This window comes from Zootermopsis nevadensis, unplaced genomic scaffold (genome assembly GCF_977971745.1).
Source record: "Zootermopsis nevadensis isolate Lab colony 2312 unplaced genomic scaffold, Znev_1.0 Znev_ptg000007l, whole genome shotgun sequence".
NCBI classification, from domain to species: domain Eukaryota; kingdom Metazoa; phylum Arthropoda; class Insecta; order Blattodea; family Termopsidae; genus Zootermopsis; species Zootermopsis nevadensis.
Window position 1 is genome coordinate 5,904,531 of NW_028259139.1, and position 19,387 is coordinate 5,923,917.

The window sequence follows — 19,387 nt, forward strand, 5'->3', positions numbered from 1 at the left end:
TTACTTTCATGTATCCAGTTCGGTGCATCTCACATTCAAATTTCGAATTTAAAATTTACGTACCCCAGTATTTCAATATACTTTTCGATAAATTAAATATGCCAGAATTTCATTATTTCGCAATATGGAAGTGTCGGTGTTGTGGAAGAACCCGAGTCAGATTCTAGTAATGTGTGTGTTTTTTTGTGAATAACTCGAGGTGTTCCTTTACTTCCAGGCAACGACGAACAAGCATAAAACATTGGTGTGTGCAGCTCTGCCTTCCTCTTCACATAATCACGACACACTTTTTGTTTTCTGTTCTTCTGTTACACTATCTTTTTTTTCTTACTCTTTCAGGAAGTTATTTATGTTTTATATGTTTTCCTATATATAATATTTATTTTAATTCTTGTAATACAAACTAATCACAGTATAATAAGTACACACATCCTGCTTTAATATCGAAGGACAATGACGTCTGACAATCATCGCTGTTTAATGTATACAATTTTTGTATCTAGAAATAAATGTTGCTTGATTGATGCTATACTTTTGCTACGTGTTAGTGTATTCTCTTGAAAAATATGGATAAACTTTCATTTCAAGTAACATTATCTGTAATACACAGTTGAGGTTATGTTATGTCCTGAAAGTTTATCCTCAGATGAAAATCAGTGCTCACACCTTGCCTCTATATGTAATTTCATTTTAAATTTAAACACAGCATGCTCATGGTTTTTGTTTTACTCCTTTTTGCCTCTGAAGCTCTAGAGGTGTGTTTTTATACGTTAGATGCAGCATGGGCGTGCCATTTTGTTTAGATGTTCACACTTAATGTCCTCATTAAGATGGCGTAGACCTATATATAAAATATTCTGCAGCTAAATCTGAAGAATTATATGAAATGATTTTCATTAATCAGGAACTAACGTATCTCCCCCTAAAAATGTATCCCAAATTTATATAAAATAAGTAATGCCATCCCTTAGGACGCCAAAGTCAGTTTTAACACGTATTTACTTTACTGGAAAGTGCAAGCTATTTATAAAATTAAAAATGTCTTAAAACAAAATCGATGAACAAATATCGATAAATCAACTATCACAGCGCATACTATTTTACCACACTGATATACACACAAACTTGTTCAGATGTATCTTAGAACGGGTGTGCATAATGTCTGATGCAACAATGTATTCTAGTTAACACTCCATTCAGTTTCAACAACACAACGAAAATTAAAGCAAACAGACGACAATATTAATTATACGCCTTCTCTAAAGACTCACTACATCCCATACAATAGCGACAAACGTGCTGTCACGAACAGCAAACCGCATTCCGAAAAGCTGTTACATCCACCCCCCACCCCCCACACAAACACGAACAAGCAGTTCCTTACTCATTTTAAAATCGATCATCTGACAGCAGCTCGGAGGTGGTCTGGCGGTCGGCAAGATCTTAGTGTAAGTATAAATACAGTTTTCGGAGTAACTACCATATCAAACTGTTGTTATGCCGAACTTTTTTTGGTAGGAGTAACATCGACATAAAATACTGCTCTGTGGATTCTTATGTTTCTGTCTCTATGCGCTGTTATGAACATCTATGCCTTTCTATCGCTCTTAATAACTAATCTTCACACTTTATATAAATATTTATACAATTTAGGATCTAACTCGTGAAAAAGCATTCTTACTTTTCCTGTAAGGTTGGCAATACGCTCACAAAGCACGATACCACTGTTACCACTCGTACGAGTAAAAGTCAACTTCCTGTTCTCACGAACTCGACGTTAACACTGCCACATATGATCTAAATAATTATGTAACTCATCTACATGTATAGCTAGGCCTGTTAAAATGTATAAATATGTGCATAGTGTCATGTAATCCAGGGTAATCGATATCAGGTCAATACCTATCGATTCTCTGCCTTCATCACATTCCCCATGCATTCCATCCTATTGGTGAAGCACGGCCGTAAACAAAGGCATGTAAAAACAGTAAATATTACCCGAAATTCGAGAACTGAGGCAAAAACAGAGTTCCAAAAATTGCACACAACTCCAAGGAAATGGACAACGTTTATGGCTTAAATGTTAAAACTTTATCGATGGTGTTTTATTGGTTGCGATGCCAAGTGGATCTGCAGGTAGATAACAAAGCTCCGGAAGAAGATTGCGGCAGTACGTTCCTCCTAAAAGTTCGTATCTACCTACAAGTTCACTTGACGTCGAAACCCAGAAGACCAATATCTTCAATGACATGAGAACTTAACATCTCATACGCTTTTCTGCATTAGTTACATAACTGCATTCTGATGGCAACAAAGAATAATTTCAGTATTTTGTAAAAACTTCATTTCAAGTACGTTATATATTAAGTTCCACAGAATTATTGTCATTGTAACATAAAACGTGCAAAATGGAGCTAGTAGCAATTTAGGTATCTCTAAGCAACCAGCACTTTTTTCGATAAAGGGTAACTCGTTATACTCTATTACAAATCAAATTCATGTCCCACTACACCTTTAAATTTACAGATCACATCTAGTTGCATGAATCTGCACGCCTAGCTTGATAGCTAAGTCTGCGTTTGAGCACTAATAAATTCTTTGCATGAGAAGCTTTGTCAGTAGTACTTTGATCCCTCAATCTGCACTTTTCTGGTACCAGCTGATGAAAATTCTCTTGCAGGGAGTCCTGATGGGGAAATGAGCTGATAAGAAGAGTATAATTAGGTTTGTTTCTCTCGTGGACAACGAAGTCCGTATTTTTGTAATCAAACACGAAGTGCAATGAACTTTGAAACACCGGTAGGAAGTTCCAGACTGACGTCACTGTCCAAAGAGGACGCGTTCTCTCATCCCGGTGATCCGCGACAAATACAATACAAGAAACATAAATATTTACGAGTTATCTGTGTACAGAGCAGCCTGGATATCTTTCGGAATGACAAAAATAAAGATTTTAAATTAAAAATTCGTTGCAAGTAAATGCCTATGTTGATATAAAAGCTGTCTTCCCGTGAGTGGCCTGGGTCATTGTAACCTTACCATAATATCGTTTTGGCGAAGAATGTTAATGTTGATTAGTAAACAGAACCAAAATTGACGACCTTAAGTTCTGAGTAGTGCAAAATCACACTACGAACTACAGAAGGTCCTTTTCATGCAAATTTAAATCCTGAATAACAATGTTTTACTGCAGGAACACTGTTTAAGCCTTACTCGAAGGTACTTCCGGTTCTAGCCTAACACAAGCCAATACGATAATCACTCCCTGGTCAGTGTTTTTTGACGTGTGTTTCAGACACATTTTAAAAGCACTGTAATTATCGGTCTTCTTCACAGCTACGTCAAAAAACTAACTCATTATAGAGTGTTTTTTCCCTCTGGAAATTTGCACTGTATTTGACTCATGGTTGGTTAGCATAAAACACGACATGAAGATGCTAAGTCTTGATTGTGGTTAAATGAGAATGTCGTAGATGTTTGTGAACAAGAGAAATCATACTGAGAGTTTAACATTTAAAATAGGGTATCACGTTTTCTGGTCAAGAATATTTACACTCATAAACTCCAGATGAATGTATCATAATGTTAGGTTGTTAACGTGTAATTGAAGGCAGTGACACAACTAGCCGCCGAATATTTCAGACATACTGTGAACTAAACAATTCCCAGGGAACATCCTAACACCGAACTATTACCATAAATCCTTAGATCTAAAGAAGTAAATTTAGTACGATGCTGTACATGCCTGTTGTTGTTAATTTCAGCACTGTCTGGAGAATGGTACCGTAACCCGTCAGCTTATACCTCACCGCCCAGATCCAGACCAATCAGTCGCTTCTACAGGCCCACTTACGTTCCAGACGACAATCTGTCGGTAAGAAAACATATATACATTGAAAAAACTATGAAAAATAAGGGCACATAAGCGTGTATGAGAAGTGATTATTAACTGAGATGGTCCTCGAGAAATGAAGTGAAATTTGCATGGGGTGCAGGATTTGATGATCTGAAGAACTCAACCCAAGAGTAACTTAAATTACTTAAAGTTGTCTGAGAACAAATCTTTCGTATACACAGGCCGGAATGCATGTTTTTACACACGCATGTCATAAAAGGGAAGAAAAACAGTTAAGTTATACAACGCTTGATATTCCTTGGGGCACAGCAAAGTACAGGACGGGTAAAAATTATCGCCTTCTCTTTTCCACAGTACCACGAATCTCCTTCTCCACCAATCAGGAAGACACCTCCATCTCGCAGCCATTCACAGCCGGCTACCGAAACACTTTTATCCACAGTACGAGCTGAGAGACAGATATCACTCAAAGAAGACAACTCTGAAGATAGAATTAACCGCAGGAAAAAGAAGAGGCAGGAGGAAGCAAAATTAACCGAGGAAAAGGCTCTAGAGGAGCAGGCAGAATTAGAAAAGCAGCAAGAGGAAGCCAGGCAAGTGGAACTTGCTAGACAGGAGAAGCTAGCTCATGAGGCTGCTCTAGAACGCCAAAAGGAGCTTGAGAGAAAGGCAGAACTTGCCAGGCAAGCCGAGGAGGAGGCGGAGAGACAGGCAGAGCTGGAGCGCCAGGAAGCCGAACGCAAGGCAGAGGCCGAGAGACAAGCTGAGCTTGAGCGCCAGGAAGCCGAACGCAAGGCAGAGGCTGAGAGACAGGCAGAGCTGGAACGCCAGGAAGCCGAACGCAAAGTAGAAGCCGAGAGACAGGCAGAGCTTGAGCGCCAGGAAGCCGAACGCAAGGCAGAGGCTGAGAGACAGGCTGAGCTTGAGCGCCAGGAAGCCGAACGCAAGGCAGAGGCCGAGAGACAGGCTGAGCTGGAACGCCAGGAAGCCGAACGCAAGGCAGAGGCCGAGAGACAGGCTGAGCTGGAACGCCAGGAAGCCGAACGCAAAGCTGAAGAAGAGCGCCAAGCTGAAGCTGAACACCAGGCAGAACTTGAGCGCCAACGTCTGGAAGAAGAACTGGCTAAACTTGAAGGAGACGCAAAGGAAACTGACGTAACGTCGGCCACTGAAGCTACGTCTGACGTCCTTTCAGACGAAACTGCAGCAGAACTTACAAAAGAATCGGAAGCTGCACCTAAAAGTGAAGAGGAACCGGAAAAGGAAGACGGAGAAAAAGAGGTTGAAGCTGTGACGAGCCCAGGAGCGGAAGAGGATTCAGGTCCCGAGCCCGTGGTGGAGGAACCCTCGTCACCAGAAGCTACACAGGAACCAACAGCAGGCAGTGCCGCACAAGAGGTTCACGAAGAGGAAGAGGAAGATGAGGAGGAAGACGAATAATGATGCATAGCAGCGTTAACGTCTCTGGTACCTGCCCAAACAGAACGAAGGAAGGAAAGCATTCCGTCGCAAAACAACTGGAAGTAAAGGATGACCACAGGCGGTAGCACACTGAATTCAGGGGGCAAGTATCTTTTTACACAAGAATAAAAATTGAGTGGTAATTGCTATTTTCTGTTTGAAACGGCGATAATATCTCTCCTATGAGTGCTGTTTGACAAGAGTTATTGCTGTCTAGCGTCTTTTTTATGCTCTATTTAAGAAAGATTGATAAAGTTTATTTCAATACATCTCTGCTGTTTGATGGTGTTGTCAAATAGAACTGATGTAATTTACAACGTTTACAACCATCTAAACCAATATTTCTTCATACGGTTTTATAGAAGTGCGAACTTGCTCCATATTTTTAATCTGATATGTATTATCAATTACAGCATGTTCTTAACTCGTTCAATTTACACGGCTTTATTTTGCGAACTAAAGTTATTTGCATTTATTGATTCGTTTACCTCTATGTTATTTTTCACTGTTTTTCCCCCCACAGAAAATCAATAACAGCTTTACATATCTCTGACACAATGTTCCGTGTAAAAAATCAAGCAGTTGTGGTCATGATAACATATTGTATTTCGTAACTGAATAGTATTGATGTATATGTGATCTTATTTACATGTATAAATATAAATATAGACTAGAAATAATTAAATAAAATCCCTAATAAACATTACTTATAAAATGATGTTTCTTAAATATGTCGGAACAGTGACACAGAACACATTACATTAAAGAATTTGTATTATGATTAATCTAATTGGAGTGTTATTTCCATACAATACTATTTTGTTTTTCAGACTGCTGTTACAAACATGTAATTCGCAATAAAATCTATTCCGATCACAAACTATGCAAAGTTTATTCAGGTATTAAAATTATTGTGTATATCCTTATTTCATTATTTTATTATATTCAATTCCAGAGTAGAAGAGGGAAGTAAAATGAGATAAATTAAGAAGTCCACAGTACATTATTCCGCATTTCCGAAACAATACGAAACAGATGTGAATATGATGGTGTCAATATTGCAATTTCTGTAATTTGTCCTAACAAGCAAAATTTTGAAGTTTTAGCCCAACCCAACATAAGCTCACACAACCTATCCTAACCTACCGTAAACTTTCGTAAGGCTTGACGACGTGACTCGTATGAAGGCTAAGTCTTTTGAGCTTTAAAAGAATTTTGAAAATTTGTAGTTTCTTAAATTTTTAGTCAACTTTGTAAATTCTTTTGAATTTTGAAAATGTTCAAATTTTGAATTTGTAGAGATATTCTGCCAATTAGAAAATGTTTGTATTTTTCACAATTCTGAAAACTTTATTTCCAAAAGCTTTCGAAAATTTGTATTTTTATTAAGTTTTTAGCTACTATTGAAAATTTGTGTAATTTATCAAAATTTTAAAAGTATCTGACCCAACGCAACCCAATATAACCTTATACAAAATAATCTAACCTAACTTAACGCAACATAACCTAACCCAACCTAATGGGCTGTAACGCCTATAACAATCACAAAGTAGGAACTGAACGGTTTATGTCCATTAACACCGGCGATGCTTAATTAGTAATCCGATTGAAGACACTGTTCTGAAAATGGATGAAAACTTTTAAACGAAACCCAAAAGTGACATCAATGTTAAATCCCATTTAATGCTGGCTTAATTTGCACCAGCCCCAGGCATCAACGTTCCCTAGCGGATTTATTCTATTAAGTTTGTAGATGCCAGCGTCATACGTCACAGTCCGGGACCGTCGATGTAAATCGCACCATGCAGTTAGCTCCTCCTTCTGACAACCAACAACAGAAGGACATTAGCCAAATACACAATCCACTCTGACGAATTCATTCCGTTCGCTGTCATCAAAAACGAATTATCCTGTTCGACCCAGTCGTAAGTCAGGCTTAATTTAATTGTGATATTAAACTTGTTCTCCAATCCCTTACGTCTCTATCTGTCGCGTGCACTATACAGATTGTTTCAAAACAGAATTTACTACTGTCTAGTCCTGCAGGTACTGAAGGACAATGAACAGTTAACCTCACAGAGAAAAGCCAAATTTCACGGAGGCAAGCATGAAGATGACTGTATTATGGGATAAAGTTCTTCGATGTTTCAGAGGTGTTTCCTGCCGCCTCCATAACCATTTCGACGCAACAGTACACAAGTCTACTTTCTTCAAGGAAATTATGAAATCAGGTTATCATCGCCCTGATGATGGAGGCAATAAGCACATCCGAATCTCGGTAAACTTCTACCAGACTAAACGACGCAAGATCCCAGAAGACCGACATCTTCCAAGAGGAATATTTTAGTTGAGTCAAAAGTATTAGACATGATTAGTCATTTAAATTTGTAGATAAATAATTATAATGCACTCGTAACCTCTACAGTTGATATGGCCTTATCGAATACCGGCTTCTTTCTTGAAAAGCTGATAGTATTTTAGTTAGTCAAGAAATTCCCCCGTATCCACAGCGGAAGACAGATAGGTCTCTATCCTGAGCCAGACGAATCCAAATCATACCCTCCAAAACTATTTAATATTCATTTTAATAGTGTCCTCGAATATGTGCCTAAATCTTCCCACGAATGTCTTCCCTCCAAACCTAATCTAACCAAATTTAGTAAGAATTTCTCAATTTCATGCGTGCCACATGCCGTGCCCATCACATCCTCAGCTAGCCAATAGATTCCCAACTTGTTACTGAAACTCGAGGTTTATTAGCGTCTGTATTTGATACGAGGTGTGTAAACTACCTACATGTAGCCGCTTCCTCACACACGCGTCTTGAATCTTGTTATTAAATTAAACAAGTGTGGAAGCAACTGCATCGATGATTTTGATCTGACGTAACTCACGTGGTTCTGGAGTTATTTAGGGACTTTATAAAGGAGAAAAACAAATTTACTTTATGATTCGGGTGCATACTTAACTTAAACGAACGCCTACAATATGTACATGCCCAATAAACAAAATCACAAGCGCCATTTTGCAGTGTGCTTCAAACAGATTTATGAATATAATTTTTTTTTAAAATTTCCTCTCAGGTTCAACATTCAAAATACTGACCCGTGACGCATCCCCATTCCACGCAACACAGGATGTTTACAAAACGTTGTCACTTAGAATATATTTGCTTTACGAAGATGACCATAGATATTTATGTACAAAATTTAACGTTTCCTTGTACTATAATTCATATACTTATGTAAAAGCGTAATTCCAGAAAGATTTATACAGAAACCTACGCAGAAACATGCGATGCCCAGAAGATGGAATTACTAATGCGGTAAAAATACACCATTCTTTTTTTAAACACCTAATACAGTAAGTCCCTTAGATTTATTACGGTAGCCGGGGTATTGTTTAACAAAACCTAAGAATGTAAGTATTATAAGCAAACTCCTATTTTATTGTCAAACTCGCTTTGACTCAGTATAACATGTTATTACAAACGAGGGTCTGGACACCGACACGGTTAATTACGTTATTCTTTTAAATATTAGAATAATTTAGCTTTAAATATATTTTTCAGTGCTTATTCCTCCATATCTGAAGAAGCCACATGTTGAATTACGTGTTGTAGAACAAGAAGTTAAAGACAAGCAGATCTGTTATTAACATTTGCTTTCAGCTAACTCGGTACAGACTTTATCGCGTATTATTCGAGGTATTTATTACATTGTAGAATTCCACGTAGTTATTATTACTCAGTAAATTAAAAGAAAAAAAAAAGAAATAAAGTAGTCCATCTAAAACTTAAAGTGTTATATTTATAGCTTCACTGGCGGAAGGATATGCAGGCAGAACAAAATTAAATTGATTGCTGTGTTTTAAGGTGGATATCTTTCGCGCAGGGCATAAACAAGCTGCGAAATAGTGAAACTGTGTAAAATTGTTGTTCTGGACTCAGTCCGTCGTATAAATTATAAAACGATAACTACATCGCCGGAATCTGCTTCCTTCTTCAGGTTAGGAAGTGGTGAAGGCGAAATTCTGTCTTCTGAGCCTCCTGATTGAGCTGGCCTCAGGCCTGGACAAAGTCCAGCCAAATCCAAGACCAACAGACAGAATGTGCCCTCTTCTCCATTTTTTGTCTGAACATGGAAGCAGATTCAGCTTCCGAAATAACAGTTTTACTTACTATTACGCACCATCGTCAAAAACTTTCCGAACTGGATTCAACGACTTCTCGTTTAAGAGTTTAATACAAGGACGAAACGGACTGCGGTCTGGTCTTGGTCTACGAATGACGTCAAACAAACCACAATGTAGAAATAAAAAACGACCCTTTTACGTTCAAGCCAGTACGGTGCCAATTTACATTTATAAATAACACGAATAATTTCTATACTATTTTTACATTTCTTATGACGTTTATTTTTGGTCATAACATGCTTTCAAACACTTCATACGTTCTACCCCCACGTCTCAAGAGAGACTGGACTCAGATTTTGCTGCGTAATGAGGCACGGAAGTGAAAACTCAAATGCACTGTTTTCTTCCGGCCATAATTTTAAAACTCTTAAAAATGCATTCCGCTGTATGCATATAAAGAATAGTTAATCTTGGCTCCACATTAAAGATAACAGCGTGTGCGAGCAGACACAAACGTTTCGAAGAAACACTCTGTCTGTATCATCAGCCCTGAAGGTGTAAGTATACGTTCCTCCGAAACGTCGGTATCTACCTACATGTCCATACGGTGCTCGAACCTAGAAACCTGGCACCAACATCTCCACCGCTGAGAGAGCCTCAAATATATGCACACTCAACAGGAGTATATCTTCTCACTCCTGCTGATTAAAACGGCGACGTTTCGGTGACTCCTTCCGCTTCTGGTGGGAACTGAATTCATCAGATGAGCAAACAAGAAAAGACTTTGGAAACGTCCAATTCTGTTCAACAATTATCAGATTTACAGCCCGAGAAGACCAGTGGTCAGATGTATTTATGGTTTCCGTTCGAATCGAGGAAATAAAGAATGGTAAATCAGATTAGAAGCTACAGCAAGAGAAATGTGTGCAGGTGGGCTAAAATCTGTAATGTGCGATTCAGACAAGGAAATTCAACGTCAATTTCAAGCCGTAAGAGTGCTCTGGTTTGATAAACGACATAAAATACGCTATTCCACATTAACATTCTTACACAGGGATCAAAATCATCAGAGCAATAGAATAAAGGGATACTAATGTGACATTGTAATGATCATTAACTGATTTATGTTTCCAATTCGGAGGGTACGGGGTTTGAGATCCAGAACTGGAAACGAATTATCCTGGCTGATATATTTGTGACTTTCCTCAGAAGCTCTGGGTCCTTGTTAAACCGGGCATCTGCGTCCTTCCTTGCCCGCCAAGTTTGCAATTCACAGTCATAATAACAGTCCACACAATGTAACTCCTGAAATTGATTAAGCATCGTTGAAAACTCACATATAACGTGACAGTGTTCTGTCCTTCTTTAACAAGTGCTAAGACAGTTCGGCCCATAATTATAATGTAACTGGGTAAGCTACTGCGTAAATCCTTGAAACATGGATCTACAAGGAGCAATTATCGATGATATATAAATATTTTTAACTTTATATCCTTTGCGCTAAATATTTAGCTGACGGAGGAATCTTCTCGCACAGAATCATTTACAGTAATATTTCAGAAAAGGTTAGTCGATTCATCGTAAGCACACGGTCTTCCAAACAACACACCATTGTTAACACAGTTTTAAAATGAAATGTTTTACAGAATGAGTAACATCTAAATTTATGAGTCTTCTTCTAGTCGGAAATACTTCTGCAAAACACGTTGTATTTTTTTCCTGGCTATATTAAAATATTCTTACGTCACAGTTGCCCACGTAAAATACAAAGTGTCCAGATATTATAACACGGTTTAAAAGTCTGTAAATTCTTATTCAGATCACATCTCACAAAATAAACTGAACCACAAAAGTGGTCCAGCAATTCGAGTACTTTTATTTCTTTTACGTCCACACCTGACCCCCCTGCTGATGAGGTATATTCGCTCCATCTCAACGCAGACTCAGCCCATACTCCACATACTGACAACTATAAAAAGTCCTAAACTTGGTAGCGGATATTTCATCCAAGATTCGAACTTCAGATCTCCAAAGACAAGCACTCACTAAGTTGACTAAGGTCCTATAGTACCGTTACATTCAGTGACGTTCATCAAAAAGTTCTGTCATGCGACTCAAAACCGATTAGAAGTGCACAAAGCGAGTAGAATCAAGAAATAGTTAAAGACATACAAATCTTACAGTAAGTATGTACATCCGCATGTTTTATCCTAGAAACCACTAAACAGATTTCGAATAATGGTCGACCCTATTAAATGTAGTCAGAGAAATTTAAATTCGGCTCATACCGGTCCAACATACACACGTCCTACTTTGCATAAAGCTCATTATTACGTCATAACCTTTCTCAAAATGTCTCGTGGTACGAAAATCTACTAATTGTTCATTCTGTGCAATTTGTAATGTAAATAACAAACATATCATCAATAAATATATTTAACACAAACCGAGGTTATTTTATGTTTTCGTTAACTCCTTTCGGACTGAGACTGGATTAATCTGGCTCTGAATAGAGTCCAGTGGCGACCTGTTATAAACACTCTTATAATTTTAGCTTCTCAACAAGGATTTTACTCACATAAATTTGGTTAATAAACTAACATCACGATTAATTCGGCATACAAAATGTCAAACAGAGCTTTGGAAGTGAGATCAATTGTGATTTTGTTCACATTTTTTATCACAAAGCTATAATTCTCTCTATGGCCTCATATTGGTGTAAAATTGTACACTCCTGTTTCAGCTTGGCAAATATGTGAGGTGGCTGGAGAACTGGGTTCAGGTTGACCGGTGTGTCGGAAATATATCATCGGAAATAACAGGCAGCAGACGAAGGACCTTGAAGTCGCAACGTAAGCAAGAAGGTTATCGCCTTACGCAACAAAAAAATAACAATTTAATAGATCAACATTTCATTCAGAACTGCATTGAGTGACCCTTTCATGCTAAAACCTCGTGAGCAATTAGCTTCTGAAGACGGAATCTGCTACATTGGGTTACTACTTACTTAAAGATAACTCTTTTATAAGATGCTGAGCAGTGTAGTCTCGCAGATCGAAATCGCCCTGATGACAGAGGCAACAAGCACCTCTGAAACGTCGGTGAACATTTACCAGACTACACGACATAAAAACCCAGAAGACAGTCATCTATGTATCTGCTGCCGTAAGAACCTTAAATCTCACCTAGTTAGTTAGTAAGTTAACAAGTTCGTACGTCCTTTTAACAACTGGGCTTACAATTTTGACTACCTCGGACAAATGCAAGATAACGGCCGACAAGCTATAATTAATTCTTCTTTGTCTTTATTCTGGCGAATAGCAGAGTGTTTGATTTTGTTTCGTAATTTATCTCTAAAATTATTTCTGTTCTTGTCAAAATTATACCTCGTCTTGACTGGAGTTAGATAGTTTTCGTTCTGGATGAGATAACGAGGCGGTTAAATTCAATTTGCCGTCACGGCATCGCTTCATTCTTGCAATGACGTCTGAGCGAGCCCTGGTACAAGGCATGAGGTAGCAGAGTAAATTATTCACTAACAACGAGACAAACAATCTGCTTAACGCAGATAGCAAAAGCGTGTTCCCATCTAGGAATCTTCCTACCACTTGAAGGATTCTCGGAAGAAGACACGTGTAGTTAGTTTGTTACTAAACAACATCACTGACGAAAATAAAAACGAAAAAAATTAATAAAACAATTTCGTCCTTTGCCCCGAGAGCGTCATGATTCTGACGATCAAGGTCCAATCTTAATGTGATGAGAAATTCACCAACAACGCCATGTTTCATCTTATACGTATCAGTAATTTTCTGTTTATTGAGAGAAATGCCATTTATGGACCATTCCTCTTCGCCGACTAGAATCTCGTATCTATAAATGGTGTAACACCCAAGCAGCAGATATCGTGCTCCAACATAGCGCCACTCCGCTGGCCGCCGCGGTCACCCGACCTCACACCGCTGAGTTTGATTTCTGGACGTACGTCAAGGACAGGTTTAATTTTCCGCCCGTCACAATCCTCACGGGAACTACGAGACAGAATCCACTCTGAGGTAATGAGTGTAGATTAAGGGACGAGACTGCAACCCACATCAAAAACAAATGAATAAGAACTTGAAAATTGGACCAACGATTGAAGTAATTAATTTTCCAATACCTGACCTAAATATATAACAGTTTTAGCCTTTGGAATAAGTGAAGTTTAATTTGTGGTCACGCTGTACTTAAGTAGTGAAAATACGGGGCAGGGGGAGTGAGGGTATCGGGGGGGGGGGGGGGCGATCGATCTCTGGCCAGGCAACTCGTAAAACTCAGGGCTTCAAAAACTGAGTTAAAAATGCGATTCTTGAATGATGTTCTGCAGGCTCAGTCTCATTTGTGTATATTTTCTGTGTTTTGAGCTACAACAGTCACTAATTATCCCTGCTAAACACTTCCAGGTTCTAAATTCCACTCTCTAACACTTCATAACACTAACACCTCATACGTCGTCATACACAGTAAATTATGTCTCCACTCTGAAACTGCGTTGTATGCGTCGTGGACAAAAAGGATGCCCTGGAATTATTTCGTTTAAAGATTTAAAACCGGACAACTCTCGTTACGCCTAATATAACACAACACCAGTGACGAAACTGTTACGTCATGATTTGCAGGTCGATAACCCTCAAAATCGTAACACCAGATGGACACACGTCCATATTTGGCTCTTTTCTTCAACCTCAAAATCTCCCAACTCGTTCTAAAAATACATAAATACTGACCGGAGTTTGAAAGAAAATTGTAAGTAGGCCGCTTAACGAGAATGGAGACCAAAATCACAAGGTAAAGTCGGCTAAATTTTCTGCGATGAGAAAACAAAGGCGAAAGATACCGGAGGAAAATGTAGGGCGCATTATATGAAGTTGAAACACATAAAAAAAATTTAGCCCGGAAAACCTGACTGGAAAAATACAACTTGGTAGATGTAGGCGTAGATGGGAGAATAACGTAACAAGTTACAAAATACATAGCTGACATTTCTGGGACGTTCTTCAGGATTTTATTTTCGCCAAATAAAACACTGGAAGAATAAAATCGAATAAATGTGAAGGTGTCTTCCAATTAGTGGACATAAAAGCCGATTGACTCTGGACCATGATTCTGATCATTAACACAGTCAAACCCACTTAAGGCGCCAATTTTTGTACACTTCCAATATCGGCGATAAAATGGAACTTCCCTCTCCAACTCAGAATATGACTAACACAGCGCAGACTCACGGGTTTACTACACACAACCAACAAAAGAAGTTACCAATATTTGCTTATTACACTGTATACAAAGAATAGATGGTTTGCCTTGTAGCCAACATTTGTAAGTTTCACACACTGTCAGTAAATATTAACGTCTTCAAGCGAACGGAATATCACCGCTGAATATTTCAGAATGAGGACAGCTTGGGGACGAACTATGTGTCATGGCGATCGCGTGACGACGGTAGTTTAAAAATAGAAATAAACGATTTCCATACCACCATTTTAAAGTTTATAATTATGTTCGAAAGAAAAGAATAAAAAACTACTCCAAAAGATAAAAATAACATTTTTCTTTTTTTAGTTCAAATAAGGACCAAATCGATAATAAGATTATTACGATTCCGAAGGGATTTTAATTTTTAGACATTTTGAGTTGGTAGCAGCGACATAAATACGTAACTAAACATCTACCTTCGTGGTTTTCTGGTAGTAAGTGTTTTGTGTAGACATTTTATAACAAAATAAAATTACTTCTTGTTTGATCTGAGACAGAATTTGAATTATGGGTGCACGAACACAAAAAAAACTACAAACTAAGACTTACATAATTTTTTGGCAATCACTCTTGTTATAGGCCTACACATATATTACGAGTGGGCAGAATCCTGCACGGGTTCGGACATAACCCAGACGGAGGGCCTGGGCCTGATAGCACAGAAAATGTTCGGGTTCAGGCCGGCTTCGAGCCTGGTCCAAATGATCGCAATCAAAAATAGTTTTGAACATTTTGGACTTACTCGGGGCCATTCTATTTTCACAAAGAAATCATTATTCGTCGTCGCGATCGTGTTATGCCGATGAAACTGCCAAATCATCCTCTCCGCGTGAAACTCTAAAATGTCGGCACGTACAGACCTCTTTAGTCGGGAAGAGTTAGGGAGAAACGATTGGGCCTTTATTTACATGACATTCCTATAGGACGCGATAATATTTACAATGTATTTTTATCGCGGAATGTGTCGAATAATCATTTGGGTACGCGAGGACATTAACGGGTTAATTCTAAATGTACGACGTGCCATAGGTTGAAGATACAGAGCCCCAGGAGCGTTCCCTGGTACCGAGCCAAAGCAGGAACTAGATATACATACAGTAACACTGAATCATAAAGATCCTCTCTCGATTATACGGAAGGCCGTGCATGTAATTATAAATTGACAAATACTGCACTTAATTATTGACTTTCCGTCTCAAACTGCAATTCATAAGGTTCGTCATAATCCACCATAATGAACTCATCACCGGTTTCGCACTTCTCAGGCTGCAAGATACTAAAACATACAAAACTATAATTTTGCCCCTTGTTCCGTGTGGATGTGAGGCATGTAGGCGCTTGAGGACCGCAGATGAGTAGCTCCTACCACCCACTTTTAACCTCGGAGACAAATCCCCGAACTTTATAGTAATCTCGGGTTTGCCAACTTCTTTCGAGACGTAAATTACATCCAGAGACTTTCCCTGACGCAGTTATAAATGAATAACACCGGTGAATCTCGTTATCCACGGTGGTTGCGTTCCTGCAAATAGCCGTGCATACCGAAAACGCGTAAAACGGGAGACGTAAAACAATAGTCATTTTGGTATTAAACTGAAGCCAGAATTCTTTGATGCAAAGCATATCATCTAAATCACATTCTCTGATACGCATGGAGAAGATCCTACAAAGGTAAGAAACTTTTAAGTCTATGTTAGAACAAGATATTAATAGACCTCAAAATACTGAATTAAATCCGCGGATATAAGACTACGCAGATGCTTAGGGCGCGTATAAGGAGAATTATCTGTACAGGCTCAGAAATCAGTGCCACAATACATTGTGTCTTTGCATTTAATTATGTTTTATCACTGGTTTAAGCAACACACAAGAAATTCAGTGACAATGTGAATGAAAATTAAGTGGAAAGAACAATTTGTTTCCTCTTTTAAAGCATTATCCCTCATTTACGCACATACACTGACAAAAGACAAAAACTCTCAGTTAAAGTGACAGGTGTTCTTATAAAATTAGTCTGCTGTTTAATGCGAAGTGATACCCACTGCGCTGACTCAGCCAAATTACCTGTGCCCCCAGTCTGTTCCCTGAATGGCGCTGAATACATGCAGATTTTGTTTTAACTTAATAAATAGAAGATTTTTCTAGAAAAATGGCTGAGGTATATATTGTAATTAATACCGCCTTTGACGCACTAAGACAACATTAAGTCTGTGACACCTCTCAGAAAGGAACTTAGCATAATAGCTCCTATTATTCTCCAAAAGAGGGATAAAGCAATACTGCGGTTGGAGATAAGACACAATAAACGTGGCATAAAGAAAATAATACTAAGAGGCAGAATGCGTCTACTCCATCTTTCATGTCAGTGTGAGATGCTGGCCTATAAAATCTGTATTACACTTTAAGTACCACCAAGCAATTAATCAAACTCGTTTACTGTCTACAGCCGTATTATAACGCCAACAAAAGCATCAATAATTTACCTTGCCCTTTGCATTTTAACAGGGATTCATGGCTCTTAAATCTGTTTCTAAATTCATTTATTATTCTCACTTCCTTTCTTCTTTTCATTAGTTTTTTGTCACTCTTTGATCGTCTTTCTTTCTTTGTTGCTTCCTTTCACTGATTCCTTTCTTATGACTTACTTTATTTCTCGTCTGCAGAATGGCATTAAAATGGCTTTAACCGAATCCGATAAATCTATGGGCAAGAAAAAGTGAAGGTGCACAAATTTGCAAAGAAAAAATGGGGGTCAAATTTTCCCTAAAGTTACTGACTGTGACTGCCAGTGTAGCACAGTTAAGGCTGGTGTTAACGTCAATCGTAAAGTGCTTTCGATACACCGCTCACAGCACGTCTTATAGACGGCAAGATTCACATCCTCCTGATATCGACAGAGCGACAGATGCATTTATACAAAGTGAACATTCAGTGCCTTAGAATTTTTGATGCCATGCACTCCCACACAACAGATATACACCCTCACATGAAAACATCAGTCATAATTTCATACGTATTTTACTCATTTCTTCTCTTCTTCCTCCTTTATTTTCCCTTTAATTCAACATATTCATCTCCAAATGTGACCGTGCTCCATCACAATGTTTTTGCAAAGGCTGTACATAATGTAGCCAGCAAATGACTCTTAGTCGGTTAATGTACAATATGCACTGTTGTAGAGCTATACTTCCACAGCAAGAGCTTGAAAGAAGACAAGCACAAGAGACAATATAATAAGTTCTGCGTTACTGCGTAGGGTGAAGAATTGGAATGCTTTAAACATTCAGTTTGCAGAAAACGAGGAGTACAAATCTCTCCTTGGGCCAATGATAAATTCTGCAATAAATCGTAATATTGCTCAACACAAAACAGGTTAATCCCCGTCAACTTTGACGCGTCATAGATGTAGAAGCTAGCATTATAATAACACAACCATTCTGCTTAGCAAACGGCTTGGCCACTTTCTGTTCACGGTTCGGATGTAGTCTCAAGATGCCCATTCGCGGCCGAAAACGTGGTGCCATATTGTTTACACCAACTCTTTTAAATGAATGTATACTTAGTGATTCGCGTAAGTCTGTTATGTTATCTGTCTTAACTATTTTTGAGTAATTTAAATTTAGTATTTACATATTCACTTGTTTATAAATGCACGATATTATATTACCTTCTAGCTCATCTTAATGCAGCTGCAATAATTATCTACTTATCTTCACACATGTCTGAATACGATTTGTATCCGGGAAAGAAATAAAATAAAGATTGGAATTTCGGAAAGTGCAAACTACGGAGCTTAGAATTTACTGACCAAGTGGCCCACTTCTAAACAACCTCCCACCCCCCGATATAAAAGCCAGGACTCATACCTCCATTAGGGCTGATACTGACGCTCGTTGAAGAGGGAGGAGGACTTGGGAACTTTGATGTAACCTTGACTTCAGTTCCTGTACGTATTTTTAAAAGAGCATCATCTATCCAGTGTCTGGAGGCAGAGTGGCTGAAAGTGGTTGCTTTTCTTGGACACCTCGACGCACAGGGTTAGGCATTGAGACAGATAATTTAGCTGAGGCGTAGGACGAACTGACTAGGCGAACGAGCGATCACACGGAGCGTCAAAACCTTCAAGCCTTCTCTCTTCTATCGATTGTGAGAACGTTTCATGTGGACAAGAAACAGGGAGAAAGAATACGTCTGAGAAATTCCCATTTGTCATCACATTTTCGACGTCTTCACACAACTCCGTGCCGCAAAACCGACGCATGTACAGTAGGCTATTTGGCTATTTTATGATTGAATCGAATACTGGAGTTATGTACCGACAAATGAGTTAAACAGCACTATGATAAAATTAATAACAAGTTAGTAGCTCTTAGCACTTGTTAACAAAATGTATCTATTAATCATACGAAAACTCATCCAACACAAGGTTTTTTTTTTTACGAAACTTCGTACGGCACATATATGTCTATACTGAATCACTAAACTGCATCGGGCAATTTTTGTAATGTCAGAGTCCTCTGACGGATTCTGATTAAACTTGGCATGATTACACAATTTCTAACTTCTACCGTACGAGCATAGTTTCGTTCATTTTCACTCATTCTGAGAAAAAGTTTACTCAGCCACCTAAACACATTTACG

The 19,387-nt window shown here is 38.5% G+C and overlaps 1 protein-coding gene across 8 annotated transcripts in view; it reads left to right on the plus strand.

Moving 5' to 3' along the window:
- Positions 1–6,197, plus strand: part of LOC110829150 (uncharacterized) — a 28,084-nt gene extending 21,887 nt beyond the window's left edge. For 6 of the 8 annotated variants that reach the window (XM_087344091.1, XM_087344092.1, XM_087344087.1 and 3 more), the window contains 2 exons: positions 3,765–3,874; positions 4,211–6,197. In XM_087344091.1, the coding sequence (XP_087200217.1) occupies positions 3,765–3,874; positions 4,211–5,296 (1,196 nt within the window). In that variant the 3' untranslated portion in view covers positions 5,297–6,197. The remainder of the gene's footprint in view (positions 1–3,764; positions 3,875–4,210) is intronic. The other 2 variants (XM_087344089.1, XM_087344090.1) reach the window with 2 other exon arrangements.
- Positions 6,198–19,387: the final 13,190 nt, after the last annotated feature.